Source organism: Mycteria americana, chromosome 22 (genome assembly GCF_035582795.1).
Source record: "Mycteria americana isolate JAX WOST 10 ecotype Jacksonville Zoo and Gardens chromosome 22, USCA_MyAme_1.0, whole genome shotgun sequence".
Classification (NCBI taxonomy): domain Eukaryota; kingdom Metazoa; phylum Chordata; class Aves; order Ciconiiformes; family Ciconiidae; genus Mycteria; species Mycteria americana.
Genome location: NC_134386.1, coordinates 2,452,467 through 2,471,432, shown reverse-complemented (window position 1 = coordinate 2,471,432; position 18,966 = coordinate 2,452,467). Strand labels below are relative to the sequence as shown.

At 68.3% G+C, this 18,966-nt stretch overlaps 2 protein-coding genes across 3 annotated transcripts; one reads left to right on the top strand and one right to left on the bottom strand.

The window, feature by feature from the left end:
• Nucleotides 1-3,630: 3,630 nt before the first annotated feature.
• Nucleotides 3,631-6,891, top strand: COPZ2 (coat protein complex I subunit zeta 2). Its single transcript, XM_075522747.1, has 9 exons — nucleotides 3,631-3,659; nucleotides 4,389-4,457; nucleotides 4,694-4,775; nucleotides 4,932-5,023; nucleotides 5,094-5,149; nucleotides 5,401-5,478; nucleotides 5,818-5,869; nucleotides 5,953-6,062; nucleotides 6,540-6,891. Exons 1-8 carry the CDS (start codon nucleotides 3,642-3,644, stop codon nucleotides 6,046-6,048), a joined length of 543 nt encoding a protein of 180 aa, XP_075378862.1. The 5' UTR covers nucleotides 3,631-3,641; the 3' UTR covers nucleotides 6,049-6,062; nucleotides 6,540-6,891.
• A 7,224-nt stretch (nucleotides 6,892-14,115) lies between these two features.
• On the bottom strand, nucleotides 14,116-18,958 carry CDK5RAP3 (CDK5 regulatory subunit associated protein 3). 2 transcript variants are annotated; one of them, XM_075522733.1, is made up of 14 exons: nucleotides 18,901-18,958; nucleotides 18,589-18,646; nucleotides 17,984-18,115; nucleotides 17,661-17,761; nucleotides 17,529-17,577; nucleotides 16,683-16,861; nucleotides 16,244-16,380; nucleotides 15,906-16,050; nucleotides 15,666-15,776; nucleotides 15,474-15,546; nucleotides 15,049-15,137; nucleotides 14,735-14,940; nucleotides 14,408-14,579; nucleotides 14,116-14,327 (listed from the first exon to the last, which is right to left on the bottom strand). In XM_075522733.1, the coding sequence occupies exons 1-14, from the start codon at nucleotides 18,904-18,906 to the stop codon at nucleotides 14,262-14,264; spliced, it is 1,524 nt and encodes a 507-aa protein (XP_075378848.1). In that variant the 5' UTR covers nucleotides 18,907-18,958; the 3' UTR covers nucleotides 14,116-14,261. The 2 variants fall into 2 exon arrangements, with proteins under 2 accessions (XP_075378848.1, XP_075378849.1); XM_075522734.1 differs by having other exon boundaries at nucleotides 14,117-14,327; nucleotides 15,474-15,549; nucleotides 18,901-18,941.
• Nucleotides 18,959-18,966: the final 8 nt, after the last annotated feature.

Genomic DNA, 18,966 nt, shown 5'->3' with positions numbered 1-18,966 from the left:
CTGGCCCCCGTGCTTGGCCCGGCGGCCGCGCGCTGGGCCAATCGGAGAGGAGAAGCGAGACAACGCGACCCGCCCCCCCGCAGCGATTGAGTGACAAGGCCTCTGCCCAATGGAACGCGAGGCCTCCGCCGAGCGACAGCGGCAGCTGCCAATGAGACGACGCACAGGATCCAGCCGCCCGTCTGGGCGTTTGACTGGCAGCGGCGCGCACCAATCCCTACGACGCAGAGACACCGCCCCTTCGCCCCTCAACTGTTGCCATGGCACCGGGCGCCCCAGGCCCCCAGCGCAGGGCGAGGCCTGGGGCCGCCATGGCGGAGCCTCCATTGCCCTGCAGGCCCCAGCACCGCCCCGGGGGTCCCCCATGGCCCCAGGGCCCCGAATCTTGACACCTCCTGGGGGTAGAGGGGGCTCTGGGCCTCCTCTGGGCCCACACCACAGCGGGGCCTGCGGCGGGGCGATGGGTCCTCGGCCTTGCTCACCCCCCCAGAGCGGCCCAGGGGCCTCCCCTGCGCCGCTGCAGGCCCTCGGGCTGATAAGGCTGTCTAAACATGACCCTGCCCCGCACTCGCCCGTGGCCCTCGCAGGTCCCTGGCCCCGCGCAGCCGCCGGAGCCACTTGCAGATGGAAGGACTGAGTCAAAGCCGAACCCGGAGCTTCGCCTCAGGCCCTGCAGTGAGTCAGTGGCGGGGCTGGGAGCGCAGCCAGGGCATTGCCTGCTAACCCCGTGCTTTACTTTCTTCATTGCTCCAGCCCTTTGCTAATTAAAAGTCTTTAATTTCACGCTCCGGCAGCTGCCCAGTCGGCGTACCCCTGCTCATTATGCCCAGGCCTGTTTTGGGGTTGAGAAAAGCGAGCTCCCCTGCTCAGCGGCTCCTCGCCCGTGGTGGTGGGAGCCGCTGGAGGTGCAAATGGCTGTGTCAGAGAGCGGTAACTCCTAGCCCCAACCTGGGCTGGCCGAGAGCCACGGGGAGGGGGAGAGCCCGGAGCGGGGACACCGTGCCCCTGGGGTGCTGGTGCTTGGAGCAGGACGGGGCTCCCCACCGCACAGACAGAGCTGCCACCTTTGAGCTGCTCACAGCCACCTGCAGCTCACGTGCTGTGAACTGTCCGTGTGTCTGGCCGTCACTTGTCAGCCTAAACCAGTCGTGCTGTCCGTGGGTCATCCCACGAGCACCGCTGCTCATCACGGGGGAACTCACCGGCCAGTTTGAATTTGACCGAGCAACCGAGGTCTCGATGTTCGATGCCTTTTGAGACAGGAACTACTCAGCAGAGGTGAGGGAATGGCTGCAACTCATCCCAACCACCTCACCGGCCGCCCGAGAACCCGTGCCAGCGCCATCAGCACACGCAGCCGGTGGCTCTGAAGCCACTTGACAAAAAGCGCCAGGATCTCCCGTTAGAACTGCAGGAGTGGAGGCGGAAAGGAAAGGTGCTGTGAACGGCCACGAGAGTGGGGCTGACATCAGACCCCCATCCCGTCCTCACGTCTCCGGGGTGATCACCCACCAGATCACCGGCGGGAACTCCATCAACTATTTAAATAAATAAGCACGGAGTGGGGTCGGTGTTAAAACCGTCGCCTCTGAGCAGATTATTTATACCTTCCCCCATTGATCGGCGTGGGCTTCTTGCCCAAATCAATGCCGGTGCCCACGGGGCGAGGGGCAGTCGCTGCCAGCCCTGGCAGCGGAGGTGGGCAGGTAGGAGGTCAGGGCAGCCGGGCAGCACCACCCCTGCCTGCTATTCCTGCAACGCTGCAGCTGCCCGGAGCGGCCGCAGCTGCCAAAACCAGACACCCGCTTCCCTGCCCCAGAAACTCGCCGGGACAAACAGGATGCCGGAGACAACAGTTCATCCGAAAAAAACGTGGAAAATGAGCACGAGCTCCGACGCCTCGCAGCAGGGTGAGGTTTCCCAGCCAGGGTTGCCTTCCCCGGGCAGCAGCAGGAGCAGAGCCCTCTTTTTTTACGGCGAGGACCAAGCTCGCCAGCACGGCTGAGAGATGGGGGACAGGCTGTGCATCCCCCCAAACCTGGAGAGCCCCAACGCTGCGAGCAGGGACGCTCCAGAGCATCCAGGCAGACAGGCACAAAAGGGAAAGGGACTGGAGCGGCCGGGGGAATGTGGTGAGGAGCCTGGAAGCACCCGGATCCGAGTGATTTTGGGTCACGGGTTTACTCTGCCCCAGCTGCTCCGTCTCGCTAATCTCCTGCTGGAAAACAAGCTGCGAAACACCCACGAAAGCCGGGGTGCGGCCCCGGCCCACGTCGTGCCACAACCGGCAGTTTGGCTGAGGCGACTGGCAGCAGCCTCGGCGGGCAGACGGGCACGGCCCCGTTGCCGATACCGAGAGCCGCCGCTCGGCGCATTGCACGCCGGGTGGGAAATTTGGGGGTGCTGCCAACCCCGATGGCCACCGAGGGTTTGCAACGGGGCTGCCTTGGCCCGCGAGCATTATTCGGGCACCGTCTCCCCGTCCCCCCGTGCACCCCACGGGGAAAAACGGGTGTATGGGAGCATCCTAAAAACCCCTCGCCACAGCTCCCCAGAGCTGTGGTCAGCCTCCCGCCAGCAACCTGAGCCGGGCTGCCCCTCGCCGGGTTATTTTTAGTGTGTCCCCCCCCCGGGGCTATTTGGAGGGCTGGCAGGCGTCCCTGTCCCTGCACCCTGCCCGGCTCCCAGCCCTCCTCCGGCTCGGGTGGGCAAAAGCCTTTCAGTGCCTCGTGTCGGCGAGGGGGGCACGGAGCCCCTTCCCCGGTGCTCCCACGGGAAAACTGCCCCTCCCGGCTCCTTTTCGGCCGTGGCCGGTGGGGACGGTTAGGGACAGCCCGTGGCGAGCAGCGTCCCTGCGGTGGGACGCGGTGGGGAGTCGCTCTGGGCACGGCCTGTCCCATCGCCCCTCACTCCGAGGCCGTGGCCCAGGTTCCCCCGTGGGCTCAGCCCCCGCCGTGGGGAAACGCCCCAGCCCCAGAGGTTAAAGCAAACAAGGGCCCTTCGGGTGCGACCCGTGAGTCACCGGCAAATGCCACCGGGAGAGGTCAGGGGACGGGAGCAGGGGCAGGGGGCGGGGGGGGGGCTGTGCCCCAAAGTCAGGATCACCCGTGATGGCACCCGGGGGGGTACCGACCCCCCAGCAGAGCCCACAGCCTGCACCAGGGATGAGCTTGGCACCCGCCGGCTGGACCCCGTGCTGCCAGGACCCCCACCCGCGGGGGGGGGGGGTGTGACCCCAAATTAAAGGCAGCAGAGGTTAGGTGAGGGGTGACCCCTCCCTGCCCTGCTGCTGACTCTTCCTCCCCCCCCAGGGGCTTCCCTGAACCCCCCAATTCGGGGTGCGTGGGGGTCCCAGCCTCCATCCCACCCCACTGCCCCCCCCCCCCAAGGTCGGTCCTATCCCAAAGGGGGTGCGGGAGGGGGGCACTGGGGGAACAGGTCCCATGGCCACACGTGTGTGTGACCCCCCCGTTCCCCCACTGCACCCACGCACAGCAGCACAGCGGGGTGTGGGACCCCCGCCCGGGGGACCCCCGTTTCCTCCCCAAGGGCTGAGGATGCGGGCGGGGGATGCGGGACCGGGGCGGAGCGGGCCGGGGGGCGGGCACGGCAGCGCGGGGGGGGCCCGGGGCGGCGGAGCCATGGAGCCCGCGGGGCCGGTACGGGACGGGACCGGGGACGGGACGGGACCGGGGACGGGACGGGACAGGACGGGACGGGGAGCGGGGACGGGAGGGGACGGGACCGGGGACGGGAGGGGAGGGGACCGGGGACAGGACGGGACGGGACGGGGAGCGGGGACGGGACGGGGAGCGGGGAGAAACGGGGGGGAAACGGGAAAAAACGGGGGCGGGGGAATGGGGAAAAAACGGGAGGAAAAACATAGGGGGAAAAAAACACGGGGAGAAAAAAACAGGGGAAAAAAAACACGGGAAAAAAAACACGGGGGAAAAACGGGACGGGGGGGAACACCGCGGGGGGGACACTGGGGGGTGATGGGGATAAATGATGGGGACCGGGGGGGAGAGGGTGGGCAACGGGAGGGGAAGGGGCTGGTGGTGGGAGGAGGGGAAGGGAGGGGGAGGACCGTGGTGGAACGGGGGGAGATGGGGGACGGGGAGTGGGGAATGGGGGGGAGAGAGAGCGGAGGAATGGGAAGAAGAGGGGAAATGGGAAACGGAATTGGGGGGGAATGGGGAGAAAATAGGGGCAGGGCAGGGAGCAGAGGGGCAGCGGGGGCGGGATGGGGGTCCCCAAAATCCAGAACTGGGGGGACCCCAAAGGAGAGGATCCAGGGGAGCCCAGGGCGGGCTTGGGGGGTGGTTGGGGAGGGGGGGGAGACCTGCCGTGGGGCTGAGCCCCTCTGGCCCCGGCCCCTCTCCCCCCAGGAGCCCTCCCTGTACACCGTGAAGGCCCTGCTCATCCTGGACAGCCTCGGGCAGCGTCTCCTGGCCAAGGTGAAGCCCGGCCCCCCCCCCGCCTCAGTTTCCCCAGGGGATGCTGCCCAGGTCCCCCAGCCCCCCCTGCTCAGGCATCTCCTCTCCCCACGCTGGGCTGCGGGGTCTTGGGGGGTCTTGGCAGCGACCTCGGGGGGTCCCGGCGAGGGCTTTGGGGTTCCTGGCACACGGCCCCCCACCATACAGGATTCGTGCTGCCCGCCCTGCCGGCGCTGACCCCCTGCCCGTCCCCGCAGTACTATGATGGCACCTTCCCCACGGCCAAGGAGCAGGCGGCCTTCGAGAGGAGCATCTTCAGCAAGACCCGCCGGGCAGGCGGTGAGCACGGGGGGGGTCCCGCTCGGGAGCTTTTGCAATCGGGGGGGACACGGTTGCGAAAGGTTTAATGCCGGGGGACACCGGGCCCGGAGCAGTGTCCCCTCCGGTGTGGTGCTGGGGGACACTAACACCGTCCCGTGTCCCCACGCTGTGCAGGCGAGATCGCCTGTCTGGAAGGACTCACCATCGTCTACAGAAGCAGCGTTGACCTCTTCTTCTACGTGGTGGGGGGCTGCCAGGAGAACGAGGTAGGTGGGGGGGGGGGGGGCAGCCCTGGGGACCCCCCGCAGCCCCACTGACACCCCCGTTCTCCCGCAGCTGATGCTGTCGGCCGTGCTCGCCTGCCTCCTCGACACCCTCGGCCACCTCCTGCGGTGAGTCCTTGGGGCCACCCAGCCCCAAACCCACGTGCCTTGAGTGGGGAAACTGAGGCAGGGCATGGGGCAGCAGGTCACCCCAGGTGACACCGTGAGCTGGTGCGAAACCCCTGTCCCCTAACACCCCGGGTGGGACGGGCCCAGCGCTGCTTTGGGATGGCAGGGGTCCGGGTCCCAGCACCTCGCACAGGACCCCAAGCTGTGAGCAGGAGTGGGTGCAGCGACATCTCCCACCCACTCGCCCGCAGGAAGGAGGTGGAGAAGCGCTGGCTGCTGGACAACATGGAGGGGACGTTCCTGGTGGTGGATGAGATCGTGGACCGGGGGTGAGCTCCCGCTGGGGGGGATGGAGGGGGAGAAGCAGCCTGCAGCACTGGGGGTTGCAGGGACAGGGGGTGGCATTGTCCCCCTGGGTGCTGGGAAGGGGATGGCCCCATCTCTGGCCCCATCCGAGGGTGCCAAGGGGGACCCAGGCACCCCGGTTTCCCAACATTGCATCAGGTCTTCCTCAAGCCTTCGTCAGGGCATCCCAGAGCTTTGCCCAGGGAGGGAAACTGAGGCAGGGGGCGGTGGCGGTGATGCCTGGTGGGGTGCAGCCAGGATCAGGAGGGAGCCGTGCCGGGGGGATCCCAGTGGGACGGTGCCAGCACCGCGCTGCTCCGCAGGGTGATCCTGGAGAGCGACCCCCAGCAAGTGATCCAGCGGCTGAGCCTGCGGGTGAGTGCAGCCATCCCACACCGTGGCCTTCCTCCACCCTCCTCTGCCTCTCCCCACCCTCCTCAGCCTCTCTCCCCCCCCAGATCCCAGAGCCGGCAGCGTATGGCTTCGTCCTCTTCGACTACCTGGCAGGCGGCTCGGAGCGGAGGGACGCAGGGGATGCCAGCGGTCACGAATAGGCAGCGCCGAGGAGGTGCAAACCCTTCCCGGTGCCGGGGGTCCAGCCAGGGTGGGCAGGGGTTGGGGTCCGTCTGCTGCCGGAAAGCTCCCAAGCGCGGCGGCCTCGTGGGTGATGGGCACCGAGCAGGACGGGTGCCGAGGGGATGCCCCCCACATCGAGGCCCTTCGCCCCGCTCCTAAAGCTGCCGGTCCCCTTCCCTCCCCCAGGTTGACGCCAACCCTCTGTCCCAGCAGAACGTGTCCCAGGTAAACACTTCGTTAGCCTCGCTAATGAGGGGGGGGTGTACCCAGCTTTACCCATCAGGGTGGAGATGGGACACGCTCTGGGTCCCACTCCCGTTGTCACCCCAGCACGGGGTCCCACACACCCCTAATTGCTCAGCATGAGGTGTGCCCCCCCCTCCCCAGCCAAGGGAACCCAGGCATCCGGCTGGGAAGGGCACCCCAAGGTCACTCTGACCCAATCCCCGTCCCTGGGGTCTCATGCCAGGTCCTGCAGCCCACCAAGGAGCACATCAAGCCATCCCCGCTGACGTGACAGCTCCGGGGTCTCCCCTTGGAGGTGCTGGCTGGAAAAGAGGGACCCCAGCACCGGGGGACGCCGGGCAGCAGGACACACGGACCTTCCTTGGCATCCCCCCACTCTGACCCCAGCCCAAACCCCGCACCCCCGCTGGGATCCCCTGGACGTCTCCTCCCCAGCCGCGCCGCCTCCAGAAGCCCCTTGCCGGGTCTTGTATCCACCCCTGACATTAATAAGATCAAGGGAAAAAATTAAGCGCTAATGAAGAATTGATTTGCCGTTCCTGCTCGCTCCCAGCCGGAACCAGCCACAAATAAAATTTTCCTGCCCCGTTTGATGTCCTCTTTCTGTCTGCTGTGTCGGGGTGGTGAGTCCCCGTGGGCACGTCGCCCATCAAGGCTGGGCTCTGGGGGTTCTTTCCCTCTTCTGTGTGTTTCCCTTGGAGGCAAAGGCAACATTTCTGGGTTTTTCTGTTAAATCCCACTCTCCACCGGTTCATAACTTCAAGGCACCGCAGATCAATGGGGTCCGGCACAGGGTGTCCTGGGGCTGGCGGGAGGCTGTGGTGCCCCACAATTGCAGTGTGGGTCTGGGTAAAGAGAATAGGAGCCCCCCCACCCTCTCCCTGGCCTCACCCAGGGTGGGAATGGGTGCATGCAGGTGGGTGCCCAAACGCTGCCCACCCGTGGGTGCCCATGCGTGGGCACAGTGTGCTCTGTCACAGGCACGCTACACCAGCCTAGGGACTTCCTCCACCTTGGCATCGCCCTCTTTCCTGGGAACGCCCCACCCTGGGGACCCTCCCCATCCTGGGACACCCAGCCAAGGGACCCCCCCACCCTAGGGACCCTCCCCATCCTGGGACACCCAGCCAAGGGACCCCCCCCACCCCAGGGACCCTCCCCATCCTGGGACACCCAGCCAAGGGACCCCCCCACCCTAGGGACCCTCCCCATCCTGGGACACCCAGCCAAGGGACCCCCCCCACCCCAGGGACCCTCCCCATCCTGGGACACCCAGCCAAGGGACCCCCCCACCCCACCAAGGGACCTCCGCCGCCTCTTGCGCGACGCTCCCTAACGCCGCGGCCGCAGCGCGGCTCTTGCTCGCCGCTCCCCGGGTGTATTTGCATAGCCCCGCCCCACCCCTTATACGGTATGTGGCCACGCCTCTATACGCATTAGCCCCGCCCTGCTCTGGCTGCCCCGCCCCACCCGGGGCGCCCATTCACGATCCTGCAGCGCCACCTGCCGGCGGCCGTGGGGGAGCGCGAGAGACTCCCCCACCCGAACGGGACCCCCCCCCCAGCCCGGGACACCCGCGGACCCCCCCCAACCCCCTCCCCATCACAGCCCCCCCCAACCCCCCTTGGGATCCCCCCCAGTCTTAGGGATCCTCCCCTCGGGGATCCCCCCCCAATCCTAGCAACGCCCCCCCCCCCCAGGGACTCCTCTCCCTTGGGACCCCCCCATCTAGGGAGGCCCCTGCTGTGCGACCCCCACCCACACCTCCCGCCCCCTCCCCAGCCTTGTGACCCCCACGCAGGTTTCCCCACCAGGCTGGGTCCCCCTGGGACAGCCCAACCTGGGGTGACACCCCCCCCCCCAAAGCGCCCCTTTCCCCACACCCCTCTCGGCTGCTCCCCCCCTCAAAACCCCCCTTCCCACCTGCCCCAGCCCCTCCCGTGGTCACCCCGCACCCTGCAGCCACGTGGACCCCAAAGGTGCGTGTGTGTCCCCCCCAAAACACGAGGGACACCCCAAAGTCTTCCCCCCCCGTGACCCCCTCCCTACCCAGCCCAGCTATAGGGGGGCTGCGGGGGGGGCGCCCCCCCCGGACAGACACTGATGGATGCTCTCGCCCCGGTCTGAGGCCCCCGGCGGGCCGGGCAGGGCGGGCAGCTGGCAGAGGGGGCCCAGGCAGATGTCCCCGGAGCCGGGACCCCCTTCCCGGGCACCTTTCTGTGCCCCCCCCCAAGCCGCCTGCCCGCCCAACCCCACGTCCCCAAAGCCCCTCCGCTCCTCTGGGCTGGGAGAGCCCCTTGTGTCCCCACGTCCCCCCACGTCCCCCAGCCTTACAGCCAAGCCCGGCTCCCCTCCCTCCCAGGAGCTCGCAGCCCCCTGGGGCCCGGGCCCCCCAGCTGCCCCCCCCCCCCCTTTCCTGGATCTACCCCCCCACGGGCAACAAAGACCAGCGCTCAGTGGGACACCCCCCACCCCAAAACTGGGGCGGGGGGAGCCATGGGCTTGTGGTTTCCCACCCTGCGGACCCCGAGACTCAGGGACCCCCCCCAACCCAGGGGTGCCCCAAGCCTGGGGACCCCAGCCAGGGGTGGATGGGGCAGGGCACGAAACCCACCCCGAAACCCACCCCAAGTCCCCGTCTGCTCCCTGCGGGTGCCCGGGATGCAAGGGGGGGGGCGGCCCCATCATGTGGGGGGCTGTGTGCCCCCAACTGCCCCTTGGGGTGGGGACCCCGGGTCCCCCCTTCCCTCCCCATCCCAGGCAGCCCCCAGCGTGGGAGCGGAGAACAAAGAGGAGGAGGAGGAGGAGCACGAAGGCCCCGCAGTCCCCGGCCATGACAGCTGGTGCCCCCCAAGTGACACGGAGACAAAGGCACCGTGGCAGGCGATGGGCCCCGGGACAAAGGGGCTTCGCTCCCCGGGGACCGTGGGGCTGGGGGGGCCCCGAGCCGTCACTCACGGGGGACAGGGCACACGGGGACTGACCGGACCAGGGGGCTTCCCTGGGAGAGACGGAGTTGGGGGCCACCAGCCCCACATCCCTGCTGGCCGGACCCACAGCACCCTGCAGCTCTGCCAGCCCCCAAACCCACGCTGAGCCCACAGCCATGAGACCCCGAAATCCCGGCAGCCTGTAGCTGTGCCACCCTGCACCCCGAAACCCTGCCAGTGTGGGTCCGCACCTCCCCAAACCACGCCGCCCCCGAACCCTTGTCACCCCAAATCCCATGCCACCCTGTACTCAGGTCCCCCCGTCCCCCTTGCTCCATCCCCACCCCAGCCGGGACCCCGAGTCCATGGGGGGAGATGATGAGGGTGACTCGGGGGGGGACAGCCGTGCCGGGGGTGGCCGTGCCGGGGGTGGCCGTGCCGGGGTGCCGCGGCAGCAGGCCGGGAAGGGGACTCATTAGCGGGGGGAGAGGTTGTTCCAGCGGCCGCCTTGATTGATGGCCTGGCCTCCATCTTGTCAGCCGGGTTTTGTCTGCCAGCCGGGGGAGGAAGGGAAGAGAAAGGGAAAGAGGAGGGAAAAAGAGCCCCCGGGGCCGGGGGGCAGCAGGGGTTGGGGTGCCGAGGGAGGGGGGCCCCTCCTCGCCTTTCCCCGGGCTGTCGTGGTGATGGATGGCCCGGCCGGGGAGCGGCCGCCTCGCAGCAGCATCCTCACCGGGGGGGGGGGGGGGGCACGGGGCCAGGGACCCCCATCCTCCGGGGTTGGGGGGCCCAAGCAGCCCTCAGAGACCACACCCTGGCATGGGGGGCAGCCCCCCCCTCCCTGGCCACGTTGAAGGGCTTGGCTCCAAAATGAGACACACACACCCCCCCCCCCATCTCCCCAAAACCCCTGGCTGAGCCCCCTCCAAACTCATCACACCCATGGGTGCTGCTGGACGGGGGGGGTGGCTGCACACACAGCCTCTTCTCCGGTCCGGATCGCTCCCCAAAAACAAACCCCGAGGATTTTCCCCTCTCCGGTGCCTCGACTCTTCCCTTCTCTCTATTTTCACCCCCCCGCCATGGCTCCCCAGGAGCCCCCGAGCACCCGGGACCCCCGAGGCGGCTCCGGGGGGGCCGCGGGCCGGCGCTCCCCCCGCACAAAGCTGTCGCCCCCGGGTGATACATTCGTCCCCGGTGCGCTGGGGCATCTGTCGCCCCGTTCCGTATTGTTTTAATGAGGAGATTTAGAGCCCGTTAAGCAGCTGCAGTGTCTGCCCGTAGGAAAGCACAGGCAGAGCCGGGGGGGGCTCGGGGAATGGGGGCTCTGGGGGGGCGGGAGGTACCAGCCCCAGCCCCTCTGCCCTCCCCACCCCCTGGAGACCTTGGGTCCGGCTGCTTCTCCCTAAAAATTGGCTGTGAGGGGATGGAGGGGAGGCAGAGCAGCCTGCGCAGGGTGGGAGAGGGGAGAGAGGGATGGAGGGATGCGGGAAAGGATGCAGGGAGAGATGGAGGGAGGGAGGGAGGGAGGGAGGGAGGGAGGGAGGAAAGGATGCAGGGATAGATGGAGAGGGAGAGAGGGATGGAGGGATGCAGGACAGGATGCAGGGATAGATTAAGAGATGGAGGGAGGGATGGAGGGATGGAGGGATGGAGGAAAGGATGCAGGGAGAGATGGAGAGGGAGAGAGGGATGGAGGGATGCGGGAATAGATGGAGAGACAGAGGGAGGGATGCAGGACAGGATGCAGGGAGAGATGGAGAGATGGAGGGAGGGATGGAGGGATGTGGGAAAGGATGCAGGGATAGATTAAGAGATGGAGGGAGGGATGGAGGGATGCAGGAAAGGATGCAGGAACAGATGGAGAGATGGAGGGAGGGATGCGGGCAAGGATGCAGGGGTGGAGGACGGATGGAGGTGCAGAGGGATGGAGGGGGAAGGGAAGGATGCAGGAAAGGGTGGGTGGATGGAGGGATGGGTGGCAGGGGGGAGGCACGGGCCAGGCGAGGGCACCGGGGCCGGATGGCACGGGGACAGCCAGGGGGATGGCTGGGGACAGCACGAGGGGCGCGGGGGGCGGGGGGGGGGGGGGGGCACAATGCAGCCCCCCAGATGGTGCAGCCGGGAGGCTGCCCCCGTGCCGGCTCTCTGCTGCGCTTTGCAGCTAATTGAGTTGAAATGGCTGTCAGCGATGTAATTAAAGGGGAGCACGAGCGTTCGGGCAGGCCTCAAACAGATGGAAGGCCCCTTAATTGGTAATTAAATTCCTCCCTGGCAGGTGAGATGGAGCAGCAGCCGGGGCCCCACAAGGCCGCTGGCAGCCGGGGCCCCCCCAGCCGCGGAGGGGGAGGCAGAGCCGATTCCCGGCATCACTGGAGCCGAGGAGGGGGGGTGACACCGAGGCTGGGGGTCCCCGTCCCCACCCCTCCCTCATCCCTTTGTCTGCCGATTTCTGGAGCAAACCCAGCCCCGAGCCCCCCGGGGCCACAATCCCCCCCTCCCGCAGCCCGTCTGGTGACAGTCACCCAGTGCGGGGGGGGACACAGCCAGGCAGGGGACAGGGACTCACAGGGGATGCCAGCATTTTGGGGGGCTCCTTGCCCGGGACCGTAGGTCCCTGCCATCCACACGTCCCCCTGACCCACATCGCCCCCTCCACACCCCCGTCCCCGTCCCCTCCCCGCCTCCGTCCCCGTCCCCAGGGACACAGGCACTGCGTGGGGCAGGAGGGAGCGGGTGCGAGGGCAGCGGGGTGCAGGCAGGGATGGGCGGGGGGGGGGCTGGAAACCCACGCGAGCGCCTGCGGCCCCCGGCCCCTTGGCCCCGATGCCGCTCCCCGCCAGCCAGGAAGGGAGTATTTTATTTTTCTGTCATTATTTCCCGGTAATGTCACAGATAATGGGAACAGCAATCGGTGGCGCCGGCCAATATTTCATGCACGATGGGATGGCGGGGACGGGGCCCCGAGACAGCGATATTAATAACGGCCCCGCGCCGCAGCCCTAACGAAGCCCCTAACGCGGGGGGCCGCCCCGGGCGGCGGGCGCACCCGGTACATCCCGGTGGGCAGAGGGGTGCAGCCTCCCCGCGGCCGCCGACTCATTTAATTCCCCATTAAAGCCCCCGCGGTGCCGCCAGCCCCCCGCCAGCCGTGACCTCCGGCGGGGCCACTGCCCTCTGCCCCCGGCCGGGCCACCGTGACCTGTGGGGCCGGCCAGGGGGGATGTGGGCCAGCGGGGTCAGGGGCCGGGCGACAGCCCCACGGCGGGGGGACGTTAGTTCCAGCGGTGCGGGTGGATAAAGGGGGCTTTATGGCCGGGACCCCCCCCCCCCCCCCGTGCCGGATGCCTTCCCCGCCGCTCGCTATGGAGACGATGGCGATGGTGACCCCGCGGCTGCACCGGTTTCCCCCCCCCCAGACCTGGTGCTGAGCTCCCTCTGCCCGGCAGGATGGGGACCCCCCCGGCCCCCCAGCACCCACTGGCCTTCGGGGGGACCCTGCACGGTTCCCAGCTCCATCCGCAGGCAGCGAGGAGTTACAGACACCATTTAATTTGCCCGTTAATCACCGTTAGGGGGGTAATGAGGGGCTCCCCGAAGCCGGGCTGTCTCTCCACGACCTTCACCCACGTCACCACCGTGGCAGTGGCACGGCGGTGGCACGGCGGTGGCACGGCGGTGGCCGCGTGCTGCCGAGCACGACAGGACCGTGGGGTGCGAGAGCTGGGGCGGGGCTGGGACGTCCCCACGATGCACCCGAGGATCTGCCCCACATCGCCCCAGGGCCCCACAGCCGGTGGGGAGAGGGACAGGGATGGGGACAGGGACGGGGACAGCCCCACGTCTTGCCCGGGTGCCAACTGCTACAGGATCCCCCGTGGGGTCATGGAGGACGGGATCATCCCCCCCCCCCCCCCCCCCCCGATCCAATGGGGCAGGAGCCCCCACAGCCCCACAACTGGATCCCATGGGGCCAAGACCCCCCCCCCCCCAGACCCCCTGGGGATGGGGTCCCCTGTGCCCCATGCCCACACTGCGTGGGGACAGAGCCCCACGGCTGCACCCCCCTGCCCCACTGTGGGACCCTCCTGCCCCACGGAGCACCCGGCCCTCGGGGGAGGGCGGACCCACAGCCGAGCCAGACCAATGAGCAACTGCGAGGTGGCGGGGGGGGCGGGTCAAGAGAAGCACAGGGACCAATAGCCTGCCTGGGGGGGTGTGGCCAAGGCATGACATGCAGTGGGTGGGGCAGGCCCCTCCCAGAAGATGCTGGGGGGCCCCAGCCCAGTATGTCCCAGTACAGCCCAGTATGGCCAGGGGGGCCGGGCTGTGCCCTCCCCGCTGACGGGAATGGATGGGGGCGGTGGTGCCTGGGGGCGGGGGGGGGGGTGATTAATGGGGGCCATCGCTCACTGTCCGGCGGGGGCCCCCCCCGCACGGCGATAACGAGCGGCAGGAATAATGAGCGGTGTCACTCCACTTTTCATCGTGATGGAAAGTCATTACAGGCGTCACCGGCGGCGACAACCGGCCATGAATCAACTGCTCTGCTATGAAATTAAAATCGAATCACCCACCCCACCGCCCCATCACAGACCCCCCGCACCCCCCACCACTCCCCCCCCGGCAAGGACTGTGAGCCCCGGGGGGGGGGGGGGGGGGGGAAGCTCTGTCCACGGATGGGGAGAACCCCCCCCCCCCATTACGAGGGCCACCCCAAGGACGGGGCGTAGGGATCCCCCATCCCCAGGGTCACCCTGCAGCCCACGCCCCAGGGATCGACCCAGAGCAGGGGATTTAGGACACCCCCCCCCACCCCGAAGTCAAGACCCTGCAGAGGAACTGCGAGATGGATGGGTGGGAGAAGGGCTTCGGCTTTATTCAGCAACATCCACCCCCCCCAGCGAGGCCGTGGCCACGTTACCAGTGCCCCAGGGGCTGTGAATGGAGGCGGGGGGGGGGGTCTGGGGAGCAGGACCCCCCGCTGCTCCTCTCTGCGGGCGCCCGTCGCGGGGGGCTCACAGGGAGACACCCATGAGGTTCACCGGCCGCCCGCCGTAGCGCTTGGAGACATCCGCCTCGATCTGCAAGACAGAGCCAGGGGGTCAGGGGGTGCAGGGGGGCCCCCCGCAGCATCCCGGCGGGGTCCACCTCCCTCCCTCACCAGCTTCTGGAGCTCCTTGGTCTTCTCCAGCAGACGGTCGAGCTTGGGCTCCAAGGCACCCTGCTCTGCCAGGGCCTCCTGCCGCTTCTGGCTCATCGCCTCCTTCTTGGCCAGCAGCAGCTCCGCCTGCTTCAGCTTCTGCCGGAGCAGCTCGCTCACGCGATCCACGTACCTGTTTGGGGAGAGCCGGGACCTCCCTCACCCCCGTTGCCCACCCAGGTGCCATCCCCACCTCAGGACACCTCCAGCCCCTGCTCCTGCTCTGCCCCGCAGAGCCCCACGGTCCCCCCTCAGCCCTGTTTCCCCCCCCCCCTCCCGAGTAAGGACCTGGGGGAGGCGAGGATCATGAAGAGGTGCTGCATGCTGCGGGTGCAGAGCTGGCCCAGCAGAGCCCGGGTGGTGGCCAACAGGGAGCCCACGTGGGCGCTGGTCTGGCCCTGCAGCACGGCGGGGGCCAGCTGGAACTGGCTCACGGCCACGATGTCGGCCTCCTCCTCCATCTCCGCCAGGCGCTGGGACAGGAACAGCTCCAGCTGGGGGGACAGGGCAGGGGGACACTCTTGTACTGTCATCCCTGCAGTGGGATGGCAGCGGAGCTGCCCCTTACCCGGCTCCGGCCCTGGCTACCGCGTCGTACTCACCTCCATGAGCTCATCGATGAACTGGCTCCGGGTCTCGGTGTTTTCCAGGAGCGTCAGGGCATCGGAGCCGCAGGCAACCCCCTCGGGCACTGGGGGACGAGCCGGGGGTGAGCAGGGCGGGGAAGCAGCAGGGAGGGGGTCTCCATGGCTCAGACAGTCTGGTCATACCCCCCCACCCCAACTCGTCCCGTACAGGGCGCTCAGCATCACCCCATGGCACTGTTCAGCGGGGTCAGGGCCCTGCTTCCGCCCACCCAGCACCCAACAGGCACCTGCCCAGCACCGCGTTGCCTTCTCCTCTGTCCCCAACGTGCCTTTGTGCACAGCTAGGGTGGCCCAGGGTCACTGCAGGCAGGGAAAGGGGAGTAAAGGCAGGGTGGGTGCTGCCTCCCACCCGTTGGGACCCCCTTTGCAGCCGTGCTCACCCTCCGTGCTGGACTCCAGCACCGTGATCTGCACCTCCTCGCTTTCACCATCTCCCCAGTCAATGCCGTCATGCTGCTGCAAAAGAAAAGGCAACTCTGTAGAGATGGGGGGTGCCCGGGACACCCCCAGGTCACCAGCCCAGCCCTGGAGCAGGGCCAGACCCCAGGACCACGCAGCCAGGGGTCACGCACCTGGGGACCGGGCTCTAGCGTGATCCCCCAGTCGATCTCCTCGTCCTGGGCTCCCCCGTCAGCAGCGTCATCCACCCTGGTTGGCTCCAGCGTGAAATCTCCCCAGTCGATCTGCGGGGAGAAGGACAACAGAGCCCCTGAAACCCCGGGGGCAAACAGCCTGGCCCGAACTGACACACGGCGGAGCCGGCTGGGGCTCTCCCCAGCACCACGGCTCGTTCCCGGCTGGCCAGGACGTACCGTGTCCTCCTTCAGCTGCTCCGGCACCTCCTCTACCTCCGGCCGCTCCACCCGCAGGGGCTGGAGCCCCGTCCTCCACTCGTAGACGGTCGTGTTGCCTCTCTTCCCCACGTGCCGCAGCAGGGGCACCACCAGCTCTGCGGAGCTGGCAGCCACCGCGGGGACATCAGTGCCGGGCGCGGGGTGGGGACCCCCCACAGCACCCCCAATCCCACCGGGGTCCCTCTGGGAGAGCCCCAGCCTGGGTGCAGCTGCCAGCCCAACCCGCTGTCCCCACAGGCGGGGAGAGGAGATGCGGGGGGTCTACCCCTGCGCCCCCACACCCACCCCCTGCCCACCTCTCGCACACGAACTCCACGCAGGCCTGGTACAGTTCGATGGCCTCGGAGAGCGCGCTGGCTCCCGCCCCGATTTCGGACAGCAGCGACGGCAGGTCCTTCACCAAGGCCAGCAGCTCCTGGCGCACGTTGTCACCCTGGGGACAGAGCAGGGACGTGTCAGGGCAGGGAGGCCGGCAGCCAAAGCACCCCTGGGGTGGCTTCACCCTCTGCTTGCAGAGCTAGACACGGGCATGAAGGGGACCAGGGGGTTGTGGGGTCACCCTACGCCCCCCCAGCTCCTCCCCCAGGTAAAGTGACACTGCGGGGACACCATATGGGACACGCGGTCCCCGCTTGAGCCCTGCTGAGGCCAAACGCAGGCGTCCGCAGGCTGCTTTGGGGAGGGAGGTGGCGCAGCAGGACCCCCTCCGCAGCCTGGCCGGCTGCAGGGACTCACAGCGATGCCGTACTGCTTGCAGGAGGCGAAGAACCGCTCCCGCAGCTCCGCCGCCCCCAGCTGACACTCCTCCTCGCGACGGGCGAAGTCCTGCTGGGCCTGCTGGCACCGGCTGATCTGCTTCCTCAGCGAGGGGATCTCGTAGCTGATGCTGCGCACCAGAAGGCTGGCAAGCTCGGCTGCGGGGGGTGGGGGGGGTAAAGGGGGTGCTGAGAGGCCGTGCCAGCCACCCACGAGGCCCTTGGGGTGCCCCCGGCCACCTCGGCTGCTTTCCCAGCCACGCAGCAGAGCCAGCTCGGGGCTCTCACCCCGGTGGGACTTGGCAGCCCATCACATCCTGCCCATTTCACAGAATCACAGAATCGTAGAGGTTGGAAAAGACCTTTAAGATCATCGAGTCCAACCGTAAACCCAACACTGCCAAGCCCACCACTACACCATGTCCCTCAGCACCTCATCCAAACGGCTTTTAAATCCCTCCAGGGATGGGGACTCCACCACTGCCCTGGGCAGCCTGTTCCAATGCTTGATAACCCTTTCAGTGAAGAAAAATTTCCCAATATCCAGTCTAAACCTCCCCTGGCGCAACTTGAGGCCATTTCCTCTCGTCCTATCACTTGTTACCTGGGAGAAGAGACCGACCCCACCTCTCTACACCCTCCTTTCAGGCAGTTGTAGAGAGCGATGAGGTCTCTCCTCCTCCGTTTCTCCAGGTAAAACAACCCCAGTAAAACAACCCCAGTTTCGCTGCCCACCCCATCCTTATCCCAGCTCGGAGACCAAAAGCCACCCACCGACACCCCCCAAGGGCTCTCCGGAGCCTGCCCGCAGCCAGAGCTGCCTTACCCAGGTAGGTGTTCTCCTTCTCGTAGAGGGACACGATCTCCTGCCAGTCCTGGGGAGGAAGAAGAAGAGGGTGGGGGGAGGCTACGAACACACCGGCCACCACCAGCCGCGTGTCCCCAGGCCCGCGCTCACCTTCATGCGCTGGGACGAGTAGCGTCCGAAGAGGTTCTTGGTGGAAGCCTCAGTGCCCTTGAGGATCTCCACGATCCTCAGGCAGTGGAAGTAGTGCAGGTCTGCGTTGGAGGGAGGGACGCGGTCACCGGGACGTCTGCCGGCTGCCACCCTCTCCCAGCTCAGCCCAGGGAGCACGGGTCCCAGCAGGGGCCGCGCCACCGACTATCCATCTCCCCCTCGGCCATAACCAAACCCTCGGGAACGGGCTCCCGGTGCAACGCCCGCCCCGGCTGCCCGTGTCCCAGCTCTCCTGGGGCGCCCCGAGCCCAAGCTCCACTCACAGGCCCCCGCGAGCAGCTGCTTTATCTCCTCGTTCTCCGGCATGTCTCCGATGGCCGCGTTGATCTTCTCGCGGATGGCCAGCACCTGGCTCTGCCATTTCAGGTTGCAGTGTCTCCTGTCCACCAGCCAGTCTGCGAGGTAGGTGGGAGGGAGGGAAACAGGGGGTCAGCTGGGAGAGGGACCCTGGGGGGGGGCTCACCAGGAGGGGGTCACACCCCCCCCAAAGGCTGCCCTGCGATGGCAGGTGGAGGCAGGGAGCAGAGGCCCTGGCAGAGCGGCTCCCTGTGCGTCCCACCGGGATCAATTCCCGGCTCCTTCCCCAGGTCTGGAGGGGAGAAAGGGGGGGGGTCGGGACGGGACAGGGGGGTCACCCCGCTGCTGCCCGCGCTGGGACAACACAACACGGCACCGAGGCGGGCGGCGCTGGGGCCATGAGCTGCCACACGGCGGGGTGACAAACCCTCCCGGGGAAGAAGGACACGAGGGACCGGTGCCACCCTGCCCCCGCCCGCCGGGGGGTCCCGGGACGTGTCCGTCGTCCCCCCCGCCCCTGCCCACCCCGGGAGGCTCCCGCACGGGGGAGCTCGGGCCAGGGGTGCCGTACCCAGGAGCTTGCCGGTCTGGATGTCGATGGGCACGTTCTGGTAGTCCTGGGGAGAGACCTGCGGGGAGGCGAGGGGCGGCGGGATGCGGCGGGGCCTGGCGGAGGCCAACCGGGGCCTGGGCCCCGACTACTCCAGCGCCCGGACCCGGCCTGGCCCCGCTCGCCAGGGCCAGGGCCAGGGCCAGGGCCAGGGCCTGGGCCCTTTCCTGCCCCCCCGGCCCCGCTGCCGCTGCCGCTGCCGCTGCCGCTGCCGCTGCCGCTGCCCCGGCCCCGGCCCCGGCCCCGGCCCCGGCCCCGGCCCCGGCCCCCCACCTGCATGCCACCCGTCCGCCGCTCCGCTTCCGCTTTCCCCCGCCTAATCGGGGCGCCCCGCCCCGC